The sequence below is a fragment of the Cricetulus griseus genome, chromosome 6 (assembly GCF_003668045.3).
Source record: "Cricetulus griseus strain 17A/GY chromosome 6, alternate assembly CriGri-PICRH-1.0, whole genome shotgun sequence".
NCBI lineage: Eukaryota > Metazoa > Chordata > Mammalia > Rodentia > Cricetidae > Cricetulus > Cricetulus griseus.
The window spans coordinates 49,358,723-49,381,677 of NC_048599.1; the positions used below are offsets into that span (position 1 = coordinate 49,358,723).

The 22,955-nt window shown below is 44.3% G+C and overlaps 1 protein-coding gene across 1 annotated transcript; it reads right to left on the reverse strand.

Annotated features, from left to right (window-relative positions):
- Window positions 1-270: 270 nt before the first annotated feature.
- On the reverse strand, window positions 271-13,555 carry Slc20a1 (solute carrier family 20 member 1). The gene is made up of 10 exons (NM_001244012.2): window positions 12,980-13,555; window positions 12,669-12,809; window positions 12,394-12,479; window positions 8,314-8,410; window positions 5,984-6,103; window positions 4,500-4,766; window positions 3,840-4,392; window positions 3,108-3,293; window positions 2,339-2,423; window positions 271-1,209 (listed from the first exon to the last, which is right to left on the reverse strand). The coding sequence occupies exons 1-10, from the start codon at window positions 13,323-13,325 to the stop codon at window positions 1,048-1,050; spliced, it is 2,043 nt and encodes a 680-aa protein (NP_001230941.1). The 5' UTR covers window positions 13,326-13,555; the 3' UTR covers window positions 271-1,047.
- Between the last annotated feature and the right edge of the window lie 9,400 nt (window positions 13,556-22,955).

Here is a 22,955-nt window from a genome sequence, read left to right on the forward strand (position 1 = left end):
ACACACATCCTCATTTCAGCCTGTCACTGGAAAGCTAGAGACAATCTAAGTCAACTATGTGCAGACCTGAGGTCTGGGCTGCACAACTGCCACACACCAAGGGACTATGGGGAGCTACATCATTCAGAAGATCACAGAAAATGAAGAATGAGGAGCTTGAACTTGGATAGCACCTTCATTTGGCAAAGTACACACATCGTCCTAAGAATGCCATATGCTGAATAGTCAGGATTCTGAGGACCCAACAGAAACAAAAACCACAAGAACAGATTTTCTAAAAACTGTAGGCTTTTTATTCAGTTAAGAGGTAGACAGATGAACATGGAAGGCTGTCCCATTGAATTTGCCCAAAGTTCACATTGCACTTCATTCACCCATCCCACACTGCCAAAAATCTCAAAAGGTATACCCACAACCGCCAGGAGGCTTTGTCTTTATACTTCTTAGCAACATGTCCAGGAGTTGTTTGCAAAGAAGTTTCTATAAATTTTTATTTTCACTGTGCCAAAGATTCTTGGCCCTCTAAGAAGTTCCCACATATGTCAACAGAACCTGCTACAGCTGACAGGGAGGCAGAGTGCCGTGACTATTTCTATGAGAGACTACGAGGGAAGCTTCAGTTACATGTTTGTTAAATCCCTGTGCATGTTGGGGAAGAAGCTGGTGAGGCCAACAAAGCAGAGTTCTTGCCATCAAATGGCTCTGCCTGGCTGTTTAAAAAGAACCCACATAAGTTATCTTACAGACAACATTAAAATATAATGGAATTGATGCCTGATACAAAAGTAGAGAAATATGTACAGGAATTCATAGTCCAGAAGAAAAGGGACCTTAGGATGAACCAATGGAAACCTGGCTATTTTACATAGCTAATTTTGAGACAAGTCATATTTAGCACAAAAGCAATTATAGTGTAAATTACACTTCCCTCCCATGGCTCCCAAACTTTAGACCCCTTGTCTGTCTTCGGCAACACTGTGAGCATTCTTCTAGGAACAGGAATGTGTGTGATGGTCCCAGATGCTGACAAAAATTTCAACCCCAGCTTCACACTTTCAGGATGATGAATTTGAATACTGCCATGATAGCAGCACTAATAACCCCAGAAATGGGGACTGTGACAAACCAGGCCATAAAAATGTTGCGAAACAGTCGCCAGTCGACAGCCTTCTTGGATCGGAGCCAGCCAACAGACACAACAGAGCCCACCTAGGAGAGAAACAGACCAGACATTACAATCAGCAAAAAGACACCTGGGACAAGGAACCAAGACAATTGATGAACCCAGCTCCATGGATGCAGTTTCTATCTGGAGAATGACAAAGTCTCTCTCACTGTCGTCTGGACAGAATTGAACTTGTGGGTCCCCCTTCTTCAACATCCCAAAAGGTGAAATTACAGGCATGTGACACAAGTCAAAAGTTAACTTCTAACAAGTTAGAATTATCTATGGGAAGATGAAGGCAATAAAAATTTCAACCATTAAACCTGTGGTAAATGTACTAAAATATGACAAGATTTCTTTTCTCTGCCTAAAGTTAAATTTCTGATTTCTTAACAATTGTTCTAGAGAGTGGCTGGTATATGAGCCGACACCCTAGCAGAAAGAGTGACTTGGCAGGCCCCAGGCTAGACCAGTTCTTTTCTGAGAAAGTCAGTTTCTTCTTTATCATAATTATGTTGTGGTTACCAAAAAACTTCTCATTTTTACTTACTTATTTGTTTGTTTGGTTTTTCAAGACAGGGTTTCTGTGTAGCTTTGGAGCCTGTCCTGGAACTCACTCTGTAGACCAGGCTAGCCTCAAACTCAGAGATCAGCCTGCCCCTGTCTTGCAGCATCAAGAAACTTCTTAAAATTTCAGTTAGTTTCTTAGCACTACAGGCCTGAGAGGCCCTGGATATATGCTTTTACCAGAAGACTGCCCTTATTCTAAGCCTCACAAACTTGTTAAAGCAGCGTATTTGCTACCACAAGACAGAGGAACCCACCCAGACCCAAATTAGCTGACCAGTTTATTAGCACATGCCCATACTACTGACTGGCTCCCCACGGAAGAGCACAAAGATGCTAAGTAGAAATGAAGCTCAACACACAAACAAACTGCAATGACAGAGGGACAAAAGGTACACAACTACAAATCACAGCTAGCACAAACCAAGAGAACTTTAAATGATTACAGATAAACTATAGGATGTCAACTTCACCCATGTGGTCATTGTCTAAGCTTGTCAACTTTAAGACTCCAACTGCACAAAACTTTCTAAATCAAATAAAAGAAGCCACACATGACTAGGGCTTGAACAATTTGAGGGGCTCATTTCATTCCATTCCACTTACTTTACAGTGTGTTGTGCTGATGGGAAGGCCAATGTTTGATGCCACGACCACAGTAAGGGCAGATGCCAGTTCAATACTGAAACCACTGTTGATACAAAAAGATGTTTGTCAACATTTTAGAGTGTTCCAAAAAGCCAACACAACCCAAGTAACCTAATCTAATCTTGCTTTGTTCTTCATAGTAACAAAACCTGATATTTTCATCTCCTCTAACCCCTGGAACCTACTTAAGTAAGTAGGGCCAAGGCTCTAGCATCTGAGGATTAAGTACTTCTGGAATTTCATTATTTAAAAAGCCGGGACATGCCAGGCATGGTGGCACATGCCTTTGAATCGTAGCACTCAGAAGGCAGAGGAAGATGAATTTCTGAGTTCGAGGTCAGCTTGGTCTACATAGTGAATTCCAGGCCAACCAAGACGACACAGAGAGACCCTATCTCAAAATGCAAACAGACAGACAGAAAGTCGGGACTTTTATTCTGAATAAAGTGTAAGGTTTTAGCTCCTGAATCAAAGCCATATATATCTAATTACTTATGCCAGTATATCTTTCTCAGAAAATTCAATTACATGATCACTAGAGCTGAGCAAATTGACCAAAAATATTTATAAGCCAGACAATAAGTTCAGTAGAAAATGTTCAGATCAACTATGAGAACAGCAGCAACTGCAACATATTCCTCTAGCAGAGACCTACGTGCAACCCTCCACAGCACTGCATCGCTTGAGAAGCTTGAGCTCCACCCTAAGGCATGCTTTACCTACTCACCTGGAGGGTGTGATTGGTGTCAAGTCCTTCCCCATGGTCTGGATAACTCTTCTTCCCCAAACCCACAGCCCTATGCAGATGCCAACACCACCATAAAGCAGAAGCCATATTGGTGTTGCTATCTTTGTAGACACATCTTGAGTTGTATAAACAAGATACAAAGCAACCAGAGGACCAATGGCATTGCTGGAAGGAAAGAGAGCAGTGGTGACTTTTTAGGCAGAAACACTTCTTGTCAAACCCAATCTGCTAAGTGACTGACTTAACAACTGTCTATGCCCAGCTTTTCAGATCATTTAGCAAACCATCCTACAGAAGCCCAACACACAACAGAAGAAAATCAAGGCTGCTGGACAGAAGGGTGCATATAAGTGGAGGTCCCTTTCCTCATATATGAAGCCTCAGAACCCAATGAAGTTTACAGGGCACAGAAACAAGGCTTGATAACCTTAAGTCCATCCTCAGGGCAGTCAGTGATTTTAAAGTTTTTCATCATTGATGTTACAATTTACCAAAGACTCATTTCCCATCTGGAGAGACATTTATCTTGAACAGAAATAAAGCTAAAAACATTCTTATAGTCTAAATGATCTTCCTTTTTGCTTTATTAACTACTACCACCTCATCCTGTCTAGATTATTCAGTGTCCCCCAGGAGGTAGAGCACTGCACATAGGAGGGTAAGTAGACTGTTTAAATAGAGTCCCCAACACTGAGAATCATGTGGACTGACCTGACGTCATTGCCACCATGGGCAAATGACCCAAAGCAGGCTGTAAGGATCTGCAGAAACTGGAAGAGGAGGGAGACTTCAGGCTTATCCTGGTCACACCACTCTTCAAGAGAGCCATTACTTCCTTTCCTGTTACCCATCTCAGCCTTAACATTCATGTCCATCTCAGATTCAGAGTGAAGGTCAGAAACAGCATTGCAGTAACTGGTGTAACTGTCCATTCGAATCCGCTTCTTAGTATCTACATTAGGCCATGTCAGCGTCTCCGTTTCTTCTCCCTTCTGTTCACCCTCTTTGGCACGGAATGAATCCAGGGGCATGCCACATATTGCCATGGTGTAGGAAGTGTAGCTGTTGTTGCGCCTCAACGGCTTATCCCCAGAGTCTCCCATGCAATCTCCCACTTTGGCCAGATGTAATTTATGAAGCAACTCTTTGTACAAGCCAGAATCTTTGTGCACAGTGTGATACTGATAGTGGCCACTGGAGTTGATCTGGTTGCTGACAGTTTGACTGAACTGAACAAGGTTCCCATTAGGCAACTGCACTGCACCTAGCCAAGACCAAAATGGTAACATTCAATGCAAAGTGCATCAGTCCAGAATAGCAGCCTCTCCAATAACCACAGGGACACTGGGAAACCCTAGAAAGTCAACTCACCATTGATGGTACCATCTATGCTGGTCTCCTCCTTCAAGTCCATGGGAAGCCGCTCTCGCTCTGGAGCTTCCTCCAGGTCCCCAAGTTTGAATGACACTGTTCTCTCCTCCACCACAGCCCGGAGAGGCCCAGTGGCACAAGCTACCTCAGACACGGAATTCCCATTCTCAACATCCCCAAGAGACATCTTTGTTTCTTCGTGGTCTTCTTTCAAGTTGTTCTTCTTTTCCATTAAGGGGCTTTCGGAGGGACTAGACTTTATTTCTCCTAGAAAATAAAGGGAATTTTTGGTTTGACTATACTATTTTGTTCCACATCCCTTTCTATCCACCCCCCCAAACAAAACCCATCTCAAAATACTAGGTATAAATTCTAGTCAAAAATTCAAGCTAATGTTCCTGCCCTCTTTATTACGTCAGGAACTCATCTGTCCCTTGGGAGCAAGTCAGCCACACACCACACCCTCTACTGGGGGGAAAAAGAGGATGGTAAACTGATGTACATGGCCAGAGAATAAATATTTTAGGGTTCTGGTCCATTTCTTGATTTTTATTTTTCTAAGTGTAAAACCCTTCTTAGATTTCAGTCTTGAAAGGGAGCTCAAGGCAGTTGACTAAAGAGCTAAACTGCCCCTAAGGAATTTCCCAACTCTTAGGCCAAGAGTATAGACAACTAAGCTGTAACAGTAACGGCTAAACACTTCCACACCTGGTAGCCAGGTAGCATTTCTGCCTATCAGGCTAGTGCTCACCATGTTCATCTATCGGCTCAGGCATCTCACACAAGTATAGCATTAAAGTAAGATTTGTCTCTTCTTCCAGACTGAGACAAATGAGGCCAGAGTCCTGAGAGCCTAACTCCCAATGTGCACGAGGCACAGCTGACTAGCACAGGGCTCTGGGCAGCACCTCAGTTCAGCTGCAATGACGCAGCATTCTTTCAATGCTACTGCAGTCTATGCACCCCTGTACTGCTGTGCATGGCTAAACTAACATTCCACACACTGCAAGGACAGAACAGGATTCTTCTAAGTCATCTTAGCCACCAAGGAAACAAAGACTAGTGCCAATCAAAATGCACTCAGTACTCAATGACACCACAAAAACATTCTGCAATGACCTAAGAGATTACTTATACCTAAAACTGTTTACTTCTAAGTGTTATATCTCTGCACAAGGACTATGTTCATGGCTATGTGTCTGTATTATGCAGTGTATATATGTATATGCACTGCAAAACATACACATAGCTGAGTAGACACAGAGAGGCAGCTGAGACAAATGCTTTCTCTATCAAAACTATTGTGTACCTACACTTAGTCACATATTCTTAATGGCTAGGTCTCAGGCCACTTTTAGTCCATTTAAACCCCTATGTTGTCAGTCTGTCCAAATAGTGTACTATTATAGATGAGGGAGGGAGGGAGGAAAAAAGAATGGGGAAGGTAGAGGGAGAGGAGAACACTACTAAATTATATTACTTACGTTCAATTTTTCTCTTCATCCTGGGACATACAAAGAACCAGACGAAAAGGGCACAGAAAACTGCACATCCCACCGAGATGAGGATGGTACCCCACAGAGGAAGTTTGTCAAAGCCCAGCACTACGAGATAAAATGGTGCATCTTGAAAACCCCAGGGCAACAGCCCCCTGCTACATTGTGTAAACCCTCCTGAGGGAAAGGAGGGCTTTCCCAAGCTAGCCCATCACCCTTGACAGCTGCTGCCATTCCATCGTTTCATCAGGCTAGTGGCTACACAGACCATGGAGAAAAACCCAATGACCATCTTATACCCGCAGCAACTAGTCCCACTGAAACACTTGCTGCACTCATGTACTAAGTTTCTTCATGCTCTTGGCCCTGCAGATGCAAGAGTCAGTACATTGATGACCTGAAGCTATAAAACCAAGCAAAGCATCCCTTTTTCCATCCCTCCATTCTAACTGCCACACATTACACTTACACATGACTTATTCTAACATTAAAAAGGGAAGGTGTTTCAGTCAGTGTCATGTTGACACAATTGTGAGAAATTAGCACATTCACTGTACCAGCAAGCAGCCTTCAGGGAAACTGATTGTCTCTGCAAAAGTATCACCAAGCTAACAGAAAACAGGGTTGATAACTATAGGGAGACAGTTATTGAAATAGTTGTCTAGTTTAGTGGTAGTTCACTAACAAGCCATTGAGAGACTTGTTCTCCAATACTTTTCCCTCAGCCATGCTGGTCAGTACTAGCTTTCCACTGGCATAAAAGCAACTGGGGCTGCTGGCCTCCACTAGAGTTGAGACCATTTCGTATCACTGAAACCGGGGAACCACTGTTTGCATGTCCTACCCACAGCAGCTTAATCACCTGCACTTGGTTCATCACTTGATTTTGCTTACTGCATAGTAAGTCACATAAAATGGAAACATTATTATTCCATCAAAACCTTTTAAACTGGGTTGTAGCTCCAGCCTAGCTTGCATAAGACCCTAGATTCAATCCCTAGCACTGTAAGAGACAAAAAATACTAAGACCTGGCCTTTAAGAAGTGGACATAAACTGAGATCCTTCAGAACTGAAGTTCTATGGTGATTACTGGTCTTTTCATTTTAAGTTCTGCTTTCAATTGTGACCATGCAGTTAGTCACACAAAGTAAAATGTACATGAGGGTTAATCAGGCTCTATCACAATTTAAATTTGTCCATATTCCAAGTCAAAAATAATGAAAGGACTGGTTTTCCTTATAAATGATCTATAAAGGACAGAACAAAAGTGGCAAGGCCAGTCCTGTCTTAAAGTTTGCCTCTTCACTGACATTTCAAGAATGACAATGTTAGAAATACTCTGCTAGCTGCTTCTGTTTTGCTCAGTGACTTACTACATAATTTCAGGGGCAGTAAAACAGGTCACAATTCAGCAGTCAGAGGTATCAATTTAGTAGTCACAAACATTAAAACCCTTTAAAAATCGAAGATGTGAGCATATAATATGTAAGGACAAATCCCTTTGCTACCTTTCTACTTACACACACAGACATGGGGGGGGGGGGGATATGTGCCCTGGGCTGCACACAATCTTCCTTCTTCTCACTGATTGGTCAGAAGGTAAGTGTAGTAACTGTCTAGGTTTTTAAGTAGTTAAGAACCAAAACACCAAATGAGCCTAGATGACAGAACAGTTTTGCTCTGCCTCACAAGGTCCAAGCTGTCAATCTCTCAGTTGCCATAAGTGAATTCTTGCCTTCCTTTAGTCCCACTATGTAAGCAATCAACACGAGAACCTTTATATCCTCTCAAACGCTTCCTCTTAGCTGCAGAAATTCTTCTTCCAAGTGTAATTAGACCAAGTGCTGCACACCCAACTCTTCTCATTCAAATAAGTTCAGGGGTGCAAACTGAGAACTTAGAAACTGAAATTGTTCCAATTGGGAGAGAAAAATGACATCCAACAACCAGTCCTAAATGACCGATTATTGAAGAACAGATTAACTAATGACTCTTCAGTAGTTGAGGCCAGTATCAATTCCAGCATTTTTAGCATAGATATGAGAAAGGGAAGGGAGAAGGTCATATTATCAGTGGATCCTGTGAAGACTAAAGAGGAAAGGTCTGTAGTGGTTTAGAATCTGAGCAGGTCTCTTTGGTTGAAAACTATCTAGGTTAACTCAGCATACACTAGCCTGCAGCCTTCTGAAATGGGCGCAGGCCAGCCACCTTCTAGGAGATTTCAGCCCTGTAAAGCAAAAAGGGGTAAATTGGGCATTTAATGCAAGTTTTGTAAATAACCTTAAATTCACATTTAAATATCTTGATTTGTACTTACACGGTGCTCCAGTATACATAATGGAAAAGAGGTTTATTCCAATTGTACAGGCATAAAAAACCGGTAAAGCACGCAAGCCATTAGGAACTGGATCTGCCTGTAAAACATTAAGATCAGTATCTTAAAATTTGTAAATGTAGATCCATTTCTAGAGCATTCTGTGGAAAGGCAGGCCATGGGATCACATGCAAACAACAGCCTCCCAGTTATTTCTACAAAGCCAATTGAGCTTTGTCCTGTGTTTGTTCCCTAAGAAAGCTAATGCCATAGCTTTAGATCCATAAATCCATGTGACTTTTTCTCCCTATTCTTAATAACAAGGTGTGACTGATATTCCAAATAATCAGTTCCTTTGAGTTATCCAAAGTCCATCTGTAAACCTGAACACAGGCCCCAGGATTTACTGTACTGAAGAGATAAACAAACAGACCAAGTTAAAATACTCATTTCCTGATGTTCTGCCTCCAAAATTAAAAATAAGTGTGTAGACTATACACAACCATCTTATCTAAATATATGATCAACATGTCATACGGTTTTATCAAAGTGCAAAGTTAAATTAATTGTAAACACAGTCACCTACTCAGTCAAATAACTGCCAAGAACGTTTAGGACCCTGAAGCAGAGGAAGGACCAGACCAAATCCCCATTTGCATAGAACTGAGTGTCATATTTTACTACACAGTAAATATGGCTGACAAATACTTCAAAGGGGGGAAAAAAAACAGGCAAGAGGATGTTGATGGGGGAGGGACATTTATTAAAGTCTAGGAGTGAGGGGCTGACATGAATGTCTCAGAGTATGGAAAGTGCAAGCCACCTACCTGTTCACTAGAGGATGCAGTAGGCAGAGGTATGAACAAATACAAAGACCCACCCAAAGGCCAGTGTGACTGAAAATGAAAACAGTTCCCTTCACAGTAAGTTTGTATTACAGATAATTCCAGAGAAAAACTTCCAAGCCAAACACTTAAAAGAATGAGAACATAGGTCTCATCAGGAAAGCCAAACCTTCAGCACAAAAGTTTAATGCTATCCTTGTCACAATTCCACAAAAATCTTAAGGATGACACAGAGGTGAAGACCAAATGGAATTCCAAAGTTTCTGACAATCATTAAGACTTGAGCAGCTTAAAAATCAGTGAAGCTTAATAATCAGTGAAGTTAAAGAAAAAGCACAAAGACTCTCATAAAGGATGGCGTTTCAAATCAGTATAGACCCTCACTGAAAAACACTTAATTTTAAGTTTTACCCATTGTTTAGGAAGACATTAACAGTGAGACATGAGATAAGAAACAACCTACAGAACCCATGACTCACCCCTGAATAACTAAACAGTTGCAGGCCACACCTAAAGGCAGACAAGAGCCTGGGGTAGGCAAGCAAACCCAGGGTTTCAAGAAAATTAGATAGACATTAGGTAGGGACTCATACCAAATTTTCAAAGGCTATTTGGTAATTGATTCATACAAGCAGCCTATGTATGTATTTTTTTCCTTGAGGCCAAACTAAATGTTCTTTGAAGTAAGTAATGACATAGCTGGGGCCCACGGTAGACATGGTGTTATACACCTATATAACACCTGCACTGGCCTTGCTAAAGCAAATTACCATCCCACTTCCATCCCTAAGCCCCAGTTCAAGGTCAACCTGCGATACAGAGGCAAAATAGCAATAAATTTAAAATAAAGTATGCATAGTTTGGGATAGAGTAGGGAATGACTAGTCTTAATACCCTGAAATACAGGCTAACTGGTTTAAAAAAAAACAAAAACAAAAACTTTGGAAGAGTCAAGGAAAATGGTAAAATAAGGAAGGCTTCTCCTTTCTAGCTTCCCCCCAGTTCTTTCTAAGAGGTAACTAGGCTAGTGACTTTTATAAAATGGTTTTCTCATCATGTGACCTACTTGACTTTTACATGTAGTGATAAAGATAAAAACGAGCTATGCACTAGGTCATTCAGTGAAGTCAATGGACTTCCAGGAACTATTTTGGGTCCAATACAGGAAGGAATGAAACCAAGAAGTTAAAGCTTTACTTGGAAATTACGTGAATGTGAATACACTTCACCCAGTTATACCGAGGGAGACAGGAAAGGGTCCCTCATTACTGAGGGACTGTGAACAAGTGAGAGACAGGGGGACAGACCCGTAAAGTCAGCACTGCATTAAACACCATCCATCATTCCTGATCATGTCCACTGCATACTCTTGTAAGAAACATTCTGTTAAGCTAAGAGTAGGGCACACATCCAATAACTTGGGAGATGAATTCAGGAGGATCAAAAGTTCAAGGTCAGTCTGGGCTACATGAGACCATAAAAAAGAATAGTTAACATAGGCAACTTGAACTCCTCACAACACAGTGAGAGTAAAGATACTTGGCATACATCCTCAATGAGAGGTCTGGACACTGAGAAATCCCTCTCTGTACCTCTGCTCCCCACTCCAGGAACGACCACCAATCAGTTTTCTGAGATCAAGTAAGAGGAGGCTCTTCAGTATTAGAATGATCTACTTCACAATAATCAAAGGGGCCAGCATAAACCTTCATAAAACAGGAATCCAAACAGCATCCTATTACTGTGTTGGGTGTTGATTCACCTGCGGTTGAGAAAACTAAAATTTATCCTAGAATGACCCTGATTCTTCCACAGACCCACATAAACTGAACACTCAACATCACTGTGCCAAGCTAGAGATATTTCCTTTTTTTATTTGCTAATACTTATTAATTAATCAGCTAATTTTTTCAAAACCCAATCAGCCCCCCTCCCTGCCACATATTCCCCTTCCCTTCTCTTCAGAAATGTGCAGACCTTCCATGTGTATCAGCCAGCCATGGGATATCAAGTTGCAGCAAGACTAGATGAGGAAACCCAGGAAGAAAGGGTCCCAAGAGCAGACAATAGAGACAGCCTCTGCTCTCACTATTAGCAGTCCCACAAGAAGACCAAGCCACACAACTGCAACACATGCACAGGAGGGCCCAGGTTGGTCCCATGCAAGTTCTCTGGTTGGTTGTTCAGTCTCCATGAGCCCAGATCAGTTACCAGCTAGAGATATCTCTAAGGCTCAATATGTTAAATATGTTCTGCCAGACACATAATGGTCAGTATAGTGAATCGGAAAGGAGCCAGGGAAGGACTTCTACTGAGAAAGACATAAATAATTCCCCAGAGACTCTCAGAACTAGATCAAGAAACAGGGACTCTAAACACATTCCTTCTGTTGGGACAAGGAACCTACCTCCCCCACTTAGATTTCTACAGTACAGGGGCATTTTAAAAGAACATAACAAAGGACTCTTAAGAGCCATTCACCCTAGAAAATAGGACAACTCTGTCTCCTGAGAAAAATTCATTTATTCTTTCTGTAATTCAGTCTAGTGTCAACATAATCCCTTGTTGTCTACATTTATTGTGGAGCCAGGATCAGACTCCATGATAAAAGAAATGCCACTAGGTCTCTCAATAGTCGGGAAATTCAATGGCTACCTGTATTTTTTAAGGAAAAAAACAAAAAAACAAAACAAAACAAAAAAAAACCACAAAAAACAGAACAAAAAACCTAACAACCCATCTTACCCTCTCTTTCTATCTGAGAAAGCAGAGTCCCTACAAGTAGGAGTCATCTAGAAGCTTACATGTAGTTAATAATCTGCATGGGAGAGACCTACTGAATTGGCAGTTTAGAAAAGCCACAGGAGGATACTGTGACATGTTGAACTCAACGGTTACAATTCCAATTGTCCTGAATGTAATGGTGGTTTAGATAAGGTAGGAGCCTGCACACAGCTAGACAAAGCCACCTTCAACAAATGTCCTTATTTTTCACTCCCAGTCTCTCTTATTTCTTGGCAGCCCACAGAACTATCCAGTTTTTCCTTCCTGAATGCCCTCTGGGGTATTAAAAACTTACTTATTTAAAAGATCACCACAACATACGGGAGGTACAGAACAAAGAACTTTTTAACTTTCCAAAGCCACATACTTACATACCAGTCACATCTGAGAGAATACCAGTGAGTTTGAACAAGACTGAATGTGACTCATGAAAGGTCGTAAGTAGAAAGGTTACCTTACGGAGGATGAATGCACGAACAAGGAAGAATAAAATTCCAGACATAATACCAGAAAGCAGTGGAGAGACGAACCAAGACATCACTGGAATAGAACACAAAGTAAAGTGTCAAGTAATGAAACTAAGGAAACATGTTCTTGAAATGTTAGGCATTCCACTTCTGATACTCTTAAATTTGCCCCCCTAGTTTACACCACACTCACTCCCCATACACAATATTATAGCAATACATGTCAAAAATAAAACCTAAACCATTCAGAATTTAAACATACCGATTTTTATCAGCTCAGACCACTTGACACCCTTTTGCCCCTTTGCCACGAGGGAGAAACCAATGGTTGCACCGACAATACAATGGGTCCCAGAAATGGGCAGCTTCAAAAACGAAGCCATTAGTTGCCACACAGCAGAACCTGAAACACAATCAATCAAATTTTGTTGGGTAAATGGCAAAACTCCATTATGTAAGCAGTGCACTCTCATGAAAATAGTTCAGGAAAAAAAAAAAAAAAAAAAAAACGGAACCACCCCAAGACACAAATTGGTGGCACCCGAAAGAACAGAAGGTATAACAAGAACTTACCAAACATAGCACTGACGGAGCCAGCCATGAGCAAGTCTTGAGTTTCGTTATACATCTCCACATCAATCAAGCCCTTCCGGATGGTTTCACTCACTTTGGCCCCCAGCAAGGCGGAGCCCACAGTTTCGAAGATGCTAGCTAGGATGCAGGCTTGCTTCAGAGTCACTACACCTGAGCCCACAGCTGTACCAAACGAATTTGCTACATCATTGGCTCCCACGGAGAATGCCAAGACAAATGCAATGATAAAGCCCAGGATGACCATCCATACTTTGTCATCCACCGATGCAGCAGCAGTAGCAACAGTAGCTAGAGTATTAGTAATCGGTGCCACTGTAGATGCCATTTTTTAGTGTAGTGGTTCTTTAATTAATAAGAGAATTACTGCGCGGCTTTCAAGATGTGTAAACGGAATGAGGTATCAAAATGCTATAATAAATAGTATATATTATATAAAATTAAATACTGTAAACTACGGCACAGAAACCGAGCTGGGAAGTTACTGCTATACGCTGCGTATGGGCGTCTGTTGTCTGGGGTTTCTTTGGCTCTGGAGGGCTAAAAGCACGGAGCAGAATTCCATGGCGGATTAAAAGAAAGGACGCAAGTTCATCCTGGGGGGACGAAGTGGGAGAAAATAACAATAGCGGCGCGCATCCCTGGGAAGGAGGCAGCCCAGAACTCCGCAGTGCCCTCTGGTCCCCCGAAAGGATGTGCGAGGTGGGGCACATGGCGATCACTGTGCGCACCACCACCCCCCCGCGATCGCGCGCGCCCCGCCCCACGCGTCCGGTTCAGTCTCCGGCCGCCTGCCCGCGCGCGCCCTCCGTGGAAGACCGGAAAAAGGCCATTCCCGCGCGCGCGCCTGCCGAGGACCGCCGAAAAGGCCCGCGGAAGGGTGCGGCGTAGAGGAGGCGGGCAGCAGCGCAGCGGGATCCGGCGGCCAGCACTCCACACCCGCCCGCCAGCTTCCCTCGCCCCGGGCCCGCTCCAGAGAAGAAAGAACCTTTTGCAAGGGGACCGCGCCGCCACTCACCAAAGGAAACTGAGGGCCGAGCGGAGACCAGGAGAACCGGGCTGAGGCAGGCTGGAGCCACGGACGCACAGCCCGGGACGGCAGCACCGGGAACGACACGGAGGAGCTCGCCACCCACTCGGAAGCAGCCGCGGGCGTCTCAGAGGCTGAGAGAAGAAATAGCGCAGCGCGCGCCGGCGGCCATCACTCTAAGAGACCACGCCGCTGGCCCCTATTTATAGCCCGCTCCACACCCCACGTGACCTGCCGAGCCTCGCGCCCCCCGAAGCCCCGCCCCCGACATGACGTAGCCACAGGCTGCTCGGGCGCGCCTGGCCGGGTGAGCTCAGCGGCGGCTCTGATTGGTCGGGACGCCCCTAGACCCCGCCCTCAACGGGGAGCTGGTCCACGTGGGACTGGCCGGCCTCCTCCCTGCAGCCTCGCCCGGGTTATCCTGTCTGTGTTGGCCACGCCGGGTGGTAACGGGCGGGGACTGTGGGGGAGTCTCGCCCAGGCCCGCAGGTCGCCACGCTGGGACTCATAGGCCGCTACCAAGGTCGTTCCGAGTTTCTCCCACGCGGGCCCGGGTCAGCTGTGTGGCGACGCTGAAGAGCGCGTGTGCTGGGACTTGCCCTTGGCCGGACCCGATCTGTTCCTTGCCCTCACGTGGCCACCTCGTTCCCGCAGTCATGCACTTGGGTGAAAACGGAAAGATTCAGGAGTCACGAGGACAGGCTTGCCTTCCCCAGTTGTGGCACTGCGCTGAGGGAGAGCCATGGCTCATTAGTTAACTCCGCGGCGACCTGCGGTTTCAGAGCCCCGGCTGTGGCGCAGCGGGGAGGATGTTGCATCGGATTCGAATTCTGACTCTGAATTGCTGCAGTGTGTCACCTTGAACAAACGCTAGGTATCTCAGACCGAGTGCTCAAGAATGTGAAATACTAGCACTGTGAGAGGAGACCGGTGTGGACTGGTTAGGATTGTGTAAAACACAGCAAAGATGCATGTCCTGTCTGCTCATCGGGGCTTGTGGCGACAGGCAGTCCTAATTCAGGTATTCTGGTTACACGTTCTTACCGAGTAAGAATCCTATGAGCTAAGATAGAAGCATGTGACTGGAACTCAATAGATGGTCAGGAAATGTTCATTTCCTCGTTACTTTTTCCTATTCGAATGTGCCTGTTTTAGAATGTAGGAGAAGGTAAGAGGATGCCCTTTTCGCATCCTGAAAGTTTTCCCATCCTTTTGAAATAAAGATTACTTCCTGGTCCCCTGCGTGGTATACAGCCATTAGATTAGTTAAGCGCATTTGACTTTTCGTTTTATTGCCTGAGAGATTAAGTCTTGAGGGTCATGGTGATCGTTAACTATTCCAGCCAGAAATTCCTGGTTTAGAATGCTCTAAAACTCTCTCTGCCGTTTTATCATCTCCAAAGGTAGGGCACGGAATAGCAGACACAAAGATGTTGTAAGTTGAAGCTTCACCTGATTGTCCTCTGACCTATCTCCTCTGGTAGAATCAGAATCGTATAGTTTATACAGCTCTGTTGACCCCAAGGTCATAGCTGGAAAACAAAGTTCATGTTCCAGGACACTGACCCTGTAATGTAATTCTGGCATCTTCAAATGCAACACTGTCTGCCCTTACTTCATTCCAAGGTTATAAAACGCTGAATAAAAGGACTGGTTTGTTAAAGGCTGTTAGTGTTCTGCCAATTAAAACAATTTTTAAAGTAATTATTTGTGAGGAAATTGCTCATGACTTTCACCACTGTTTTTGATGTGTTTTGCTTCCGTCCTGTTCATGGTCATGCTTTTGCCTCTTGAAATTGAGACAACCAAGGTGAGGCAGCCATAGTGAATAAGGTCTGCTCAGGCACAAGAGCAGAATCCTGAGGCAGAGTTGTAAGATGTGGAGGAATGACTGTGACCGTGCTTCAGAGAGGCTGCAGTACTCTGAGACCTGGCTGTATATTGGTTGCCACCACTGTGTTTTCAGGCAGAGACAAATTTCTCTGCCTCTGGAGAAAAGTTAATGTTTGGAAATAAGGTTGTGTGTGTGGGAGGGGGGGAGATTCATGTGATGGTTGTTTTGGGTTGGGTTTTTGTTTTTTTTGCCGGGGGGGGGGGTTGTTTTGGGTTTTTTGAGACAGGGTTTCTCTGTTGTAGCCATGGCTGCCCTGGAACTCACTATATAGACCAGTCTGGCCTTGAACTCAAAAAGATTCCCCTGCATCTATCTCCTGAGTGCATGCACCACCACATCTGGCTGTTGGTTTTAATATTCCATTTGACATGACCTAGAGACATGGGAAGAGAGTCAGTGAGGGGTTTTCTTGAGCAGGTTGGCCTGTGGGGGTATCTGTAAAGGACTGTCTTAATTGATGTGGAAAACCAAAGCCTGAAAGTATGTGGCACCATTCCCTAGTGCCATACAGCTAGGGTTTCTATTGCCATGATGACCACCATACCAAAAAGGAAGTTGGGGGGAAGTTTACACTTCCACATGACTGTTCACTACTGAAGGAAGTCAGGACAGGAACTTAAACAGCGTGAGAACCTGAAAGCAGGAGCTAATGCAGAGGCCACTGAGGGATGCTGCTCACTGCCTTGCCTTCCATAGCTTGGTCAGCCTGCTTTCTTATAGAACCCAGGACCACCAGCCCAGGGATGGCACCAACCGCAATTGGCTGAGACCTGCCCTATCAATCACCAATTAAGAAAATGTTCTACAGGCTTGCCTACAGCCTGATCTTGTGGAGGTGTTTTCTCAATTGGGGTTCCCTCCTTTCAGATAACTCTAGCCTGTGTCAAGTTGAAAAAAAATTAGCCAGCATATCTGGTTTGGGTCTCTGGACTATATGAGTGGAGAAGGGTCTGGAGAGATGGCTCAGATGTTAGGAGCACTTGTTCTTATAGAGGACCCCAGTTTCATTCCCAACATCCACACAGAGGTCCACGATTGTCCAGACTCTGGTTCTAGGGAACGTGACACCCTCTTTTGACCTCTGCAGGCAAAGGTGCATGCATGTGGTACACAGACATAGCATTCAGGCAAACACACACATCAAATGAAAGTAGATGTTAAGATGTGGAGAAAGGACTTGAAATAAGCTTGTTCCCTAACTAGAACAAAAAAAAAAAAAAAAAAAAAAGATGTGGAGAAAGCTAGCCTGGCACTAAGCATGCATGCATTCACATGGATGCAATGTGACTAGTTGTCCTAAGCTCCTGTCACCTTGATGTTCCCCACAGTGATGGCTGGAACCTGAAATCAAAAGCTAAAACAAACCCTTGCTTCCCTAAGTTGCTTCCTGTCAAGAGTATTTTATTACAGCATAAGAATGAAAGTAGAACATAATATAAGGAACCCTAGCCACTACACAAATAGCATTGGTTCCAGTATTCTCTCAATGCTGGGAAAGTGTAGTAGTCAGCCTAGAGAATCTAATCCATGTTAGAATGGGGGCCTCGGTACAAACTTGTTCTTGGGTCTTAGGAAGCCTATTAATAAGTAATTAAACTCAGTCTGAAGCCAGACTGCTTGCTCTGCAGTGCACTAATCTCATGACCCAGGGCAAATACATCCTTTACCTGGTTACTTCGGCTTTAAAGAGAAAAGATGTAGGGTCCCTGCTTCACAGGGCTGTTGGGAAGAGTAGATGATCAGACTGTGCAAGACTACTCTAGAAGGCATCTAGCGGATCTAAACACCCTTTCTCTTTATTCCAAAACCAGCTGTTAACAGAGTCCCCCACCACCTTCCTTGTTCCAGCCATCAGGGCCAAGTGCTTCCAAACTTCTTGCTGCAGATAAGAGGCCAAACAAATCAGCTGCTGCCAGAGGGGCAGGGGTAGCAGTGTGATACATGGAATGAGAGTATCCATGCCTGAACGGCTCACAGGGTTGTTGGGGTTTTTTAATGTTTATTTTACTTTGAAATATGTATTTGTGGGTGGATATGTGCACTTGAGTGCAGGGGCCTGTGGAGGCTAGAGGCACCAGATACCCCAAGAACTGAAGTTACAGGCAATTGTGAGCTGCTTGATGTAGGTGCTAGGAATCAGATTCAGGTCCTTTGCAAGATGGTATGAACTTTTAACCAGCTCTCCAGCCCCTAATAATGCTTTTGTTTTATTTATTTATGCATTTATTTACTTGCTGTTGTGAAATAATCTTTATGTATACTGTGAAGATGTGTCTTTGCCAAGGTGCCTTCTGATTGGCTTAATAAAGAGCTGAATGGTCAACAGCTAGGCAGGACAAGGTTAGGTGGGACTTCCAGGCACAGAGAAGACAGTGAAAAATAGATAGATAGATAGATAGATAGATAGATAGATAGATAGATAGATAGAGAAGAGAAGGTGAATCTAGATGATGGAGAGACGCCAAGAGAGGAAATAAGAGATACAAAAAGGAAGAAAGGCAAAAAGCCATGAGGCACAACATAGATTAATATAAATGGGTTATTTAAGTTGTAAGTGCTAGTGGGGCCGGGTGGTGGTGGCTCACACCTTTAATCCCAGCACTGGGGAGGCAGAGGCAGGTGGATCTCTGTGAGTTTGAGACCAACCTGGTCTAAAGAGCGAGTTCCAGGTCAGGCTGCAAAGCTTCACAGAGAAATCCTGTCTCGAAAGATAGATAGATAGATAGATAGATAGATAGATAGATAGATAGATAGATAGATAGGTACTAGTGGGACAAGCCTATGCTACAGGGCAAACTTTGATAAGTCTCCATGTTTTGTTTTTTGTTTTGTTTTTGTTGTTGTTGTTTTGTGAGCTGGTTGTCCAAAGAAAAATCCATCTATGATTTGCAGTGACTTGCATGCTAGGCAAGCACTCTACTGCTAAAGCCAAACCTCAGCACCCTGCCCACTGGGTCCTTAATATGGCAGTCAAACACAAAGCAAGGATCTATGGGCAAGTATCCCCACCCCCTCCCCACAGAATTCCAGACAAAAAGACAGTACTACACGTGGACATTGTGAGCTCAGAGAAACTTACAGTTCAGGAAACGTATCTGCAGTCACCATCCAGTGTACGTGAATGTACATCCTGGAAAAAGTCTGTTGTGGAAAAGAAACTCAAGTGGACAGGGGAACATTCCCTAGGCAGACAGACCAGAAACAATGGCAGTTGCAGAGGTTACCCATAGGACCTGAAGGGAACAGAGGAAGAGAACATTCCTGGCAGGTACCCTCCTAAGGGAGAGCCTGTTCCTCTATAGTCACTTCCTTGTCCCCAGGTAAATGAGAGAATTATAAAATCTGCAGTGTGATTACATGCTTCCTCTGTGACAGGCACATAGCCCATGTAAAACACTATGAGTACTTTCATCTTATTTTACAAAAGAACTGAAGCATAGAGCATGAAGCCAGTTAAATCCAGTTAGGGCTCTAACAAACTTCAAATACCCCCTCCCAGAATGTCAGGAAGCCCAAAGGCAAGTCAGGTAGATTTGGGTGTTAATTCTTATTTGCACTTGACACATTTATTTCTCTCTTCTATTTGACTCTTGTATTTACAGCCTATATTTAAAGTCTTTCTGGGGCCCTGTTGGAATAGAAAGGGGCACTTCTAGACATGTCTCCAAGATTGGCCCCAGTTTCCCTAGAGTAAGAAACTCGTACACATGCTCGCTCTAGAATGAAGTTGTGCCTTGACATTGGAGTGCTGAATACCCTTTTCTCTTTAAGTCCTCCTGGAAAAGAAAATGTGTTATGCAAAGCAAAACTCTCCTGTGGGACAGGGGTGATGGCTCAGTGGATAAGAGCACTTGCAGGGCAAGCATAAGGACCTGAGTTTGAATCCCCAGAACCCATGTAAAAAGCCAGGCATGGCCACATGTGTCTATAACCCTAGTACTGGGGAAGCAGGGGACAGAGAGAGGGATTCCCTAGAGCTCCCTGGCCAGCCAAACAAACCTAAACAGTAAGTTTCCAACTAAATGAGAGACCCTTCCCAAGGTAGTCAGATGGAGGGCAATAGAAGAAGACAGTGAATGTCCTCCCCTGCCCCCCCCTCTCTCCCTCTCTCTCTGTGGGTGGGGGTGTGAACCACTAATAATCACTTGGGATGCAGAGACTGGAAAATCATGAGTTCTAGTCCATCCTGAGCTACACAGCAAGACTGTTTCTAAAACCAAATGGCATCAGAAAAGTAATGACTCAAGGAAGGAGTCCAGTCCCCACCACTTCTACATCTGCTTTGGATACTACTGACCTCTCCATCTCAAGACAATTTCACATCTTCCTACTGCCCATCTCACAGACCAGGCAACCAGTGTCCATGACTGTCCACACTTGATTCAGGGGAACCTGAAACCTGAAGTAGAGGTAGAGTACTTTGAAATACCCAGCCACCCAAGCTCTGATGAGAAGAGCGCAGTTGAGGTAGGTCTCGGGCCAGCATCTCAAAGCACGAACAGCTGGACTTTGTTGTGCCAAGGAAACCAGTGGTCCATTTGACTGTCAACACAGGAGTTGGCCTCCCCACTCCAGACTTTACGTGCCTCCTTCCTGATTACTCATCATGCAGCGGCTTCCCTTTGGCTTGTGTTCACATACGTGGGTGTGATGTGGCAGAGGGAGAAGCAGCAGCACAGCTCTCTAACATCCTACAATGGTCCAGATGCCCTGGCTGTCCTTTGAGTCAGCCTCAGGACCGCACAGCATCCTCAGACACTTCTTCAGAAGGACTTCAGACGTCAGAGGTCTCTGCGGAGACCCACTCTGAGACTCCCCGTCTTCTCCAATGCTCTGTTGTCTCAGCTCTTCAACCAAAAGGAAAGCATTGCTGGAACCCCTGTAATGGAGATCCTTCTCATTGTCCCCACACCCCAGGACATGTGATTTTAGCCCAAGAAAGTGAGGGGGTGGCAAGACATGAATCATCTACACAGTCATCTCCAGGAGGAGGGAGGCAGCTTTGGGCTCAGCATGGCTTCCCCTAGCTCTTCAATCATCCACCAAATAGCCTGCTGTGGATCTTGATCTGCAAGGTTGACCAGCCTGTGTCCTCACAACACACAAACTCCTTCCTTGTACTTTTAAATACCGACCATGAGAACAACAGCAGAGCAGGTCAAGTCAACATTCTTCACACCCTGCCCCTGCTAGACCTGCCGCTCCTGGGCCTGACCCACACTCTGTCTGCTAGTAGACTCTCTCTGCTTGATCATTCACTCAGCAAACATGGCCAAAACATGAGAGATTATGCCAGGCCACTTGTCCCCCAGGCCACCCCACCACTGCAAGGAACCCCCTTTTGCTAGCATACCCTCCAGTCAAGTCAGGACCATTCATTCCTTTGATCCCTTCACCAAAAGAGGGCTCTCTAAGAACAACCTCACAGGGCTCAATGGATAGAAAAATCATACCTGTCTTGGGGCTGGGTAAGGGGAATTTTATCATAGCTTTACTAGTCTCTAATGCTAAGTGTTTGGGGACCCAAGAGGTGCTCCAAGCTGGGGATATAGAATCAGGAAATAAAGTAGGAGGGTTATGAGCTCGTTCAACACCATGCTGAGCTATAGAGCAAGACCATGTAGAAAAAAAAAAAAAAAAAAAAAAAAAGGCTAGGGATGTCCCTCCCTGATAGTGCACTTACCTAGCATGGTAGAAAGCCTGGGATAGTTAGGTCCTTAACAGAGGGAAAGGAAGAGAGGGGAAAGAGAGAGAATGAGAACAGATTTCAGCTGTTTGCTTGGCTTACAAGCAAAGCTTTACTTCTTCGTTTTCACTGGAAAAATCTATTTCCAGTGATGGAGGCTAAAGGTCTTGTCCTCTGCCTGGCTCCTCAAAGAGTGGTCATGGAGCTGCAGCAAGGGAACTTGCCAAGTCCCCACCCCAGATGTCTAGAACCAGCATGCATTTGTGGGAAGGGGGCAGTGGGGATCATCAATCCTAGAGCCTTGTGCATGTTGAGAGTGTACTCCGCCACTGTGCAGCAGCCTGGCTCCCAGAACACCCAACAAGCTCCCCGTGTGATTTGGACGCATGTGGCAGTTTAGGTAACAATTACAAAAATAATGATTCTTGTTAACCCACAAGTTTAGAAACAATGTGTTTACATATTCTTTTTTAGTCAGAGGCTGAAAGCCACCACTCTTTTTCTGTATTAAGTCCTGTTTTCCTGAGTTCCTGCTATTGAACTCCCACATAGGCTTTGAGGTCAGACCATCTGCAGTGAGAGGCTCAGCCACTTATCTGCCCTGACCATGACTTGAGGCAAGTTGCTTCACCTCCCTGTGTCACTTGTATCTGGCATCTGTAAAGCATTCATTTGCATACCGATTGGATTTGACTGTCCCAGATTTTAGTTCTTGCTTGTTTGTGAGATGAAGTCTCATGAGTCTCAGGCTGGCTTGAACTCACTCTATAGCCAAGGATAATCTTGAACTCTGCCTCCACCTCCTCGGTAGTAAGTTTACAAGTGCATGCCATCCTACCCAGTTTATGAGGAGCTGGGAACCAAACTCAGAGCTTCATGGATGCCAGGCAAGCCTTCTACTAACTGAGTTACAGCCCCTAGCTCCATTTGTTTTTGAAACATAGTCTTGCTAGTAGACTAGGGTGGCCTTGAACTTGTGAGCTTCTTTCTTTTGCCTCCCAAATACCAGGATTATGTTCATGTGTTATCCTGCCCAACCATTCAGATTTTGTGGAGGTCACATTTACTATCTTTTAAAATGAAATGATTCTGTAGTTAGTAGGCTCATCCATTATTCTCAGATTCTGAAATTTAACTGTTACCCATTTCAGTCATGGTAGGTAGCACATCTCTGTACCCCAGCATTCAAGAAGCTGAGGTGGGAAGACTACAAATCTTAAGTTAAGATAATTTATGTGATAAGATGATGTCTCAAAATACATGCATTCATATATAATGTGTATATGTGTGTACAAAAGTGTATATGTGAAGATATACACTCACATTTCAGGCTTATCTGCTGTACCAC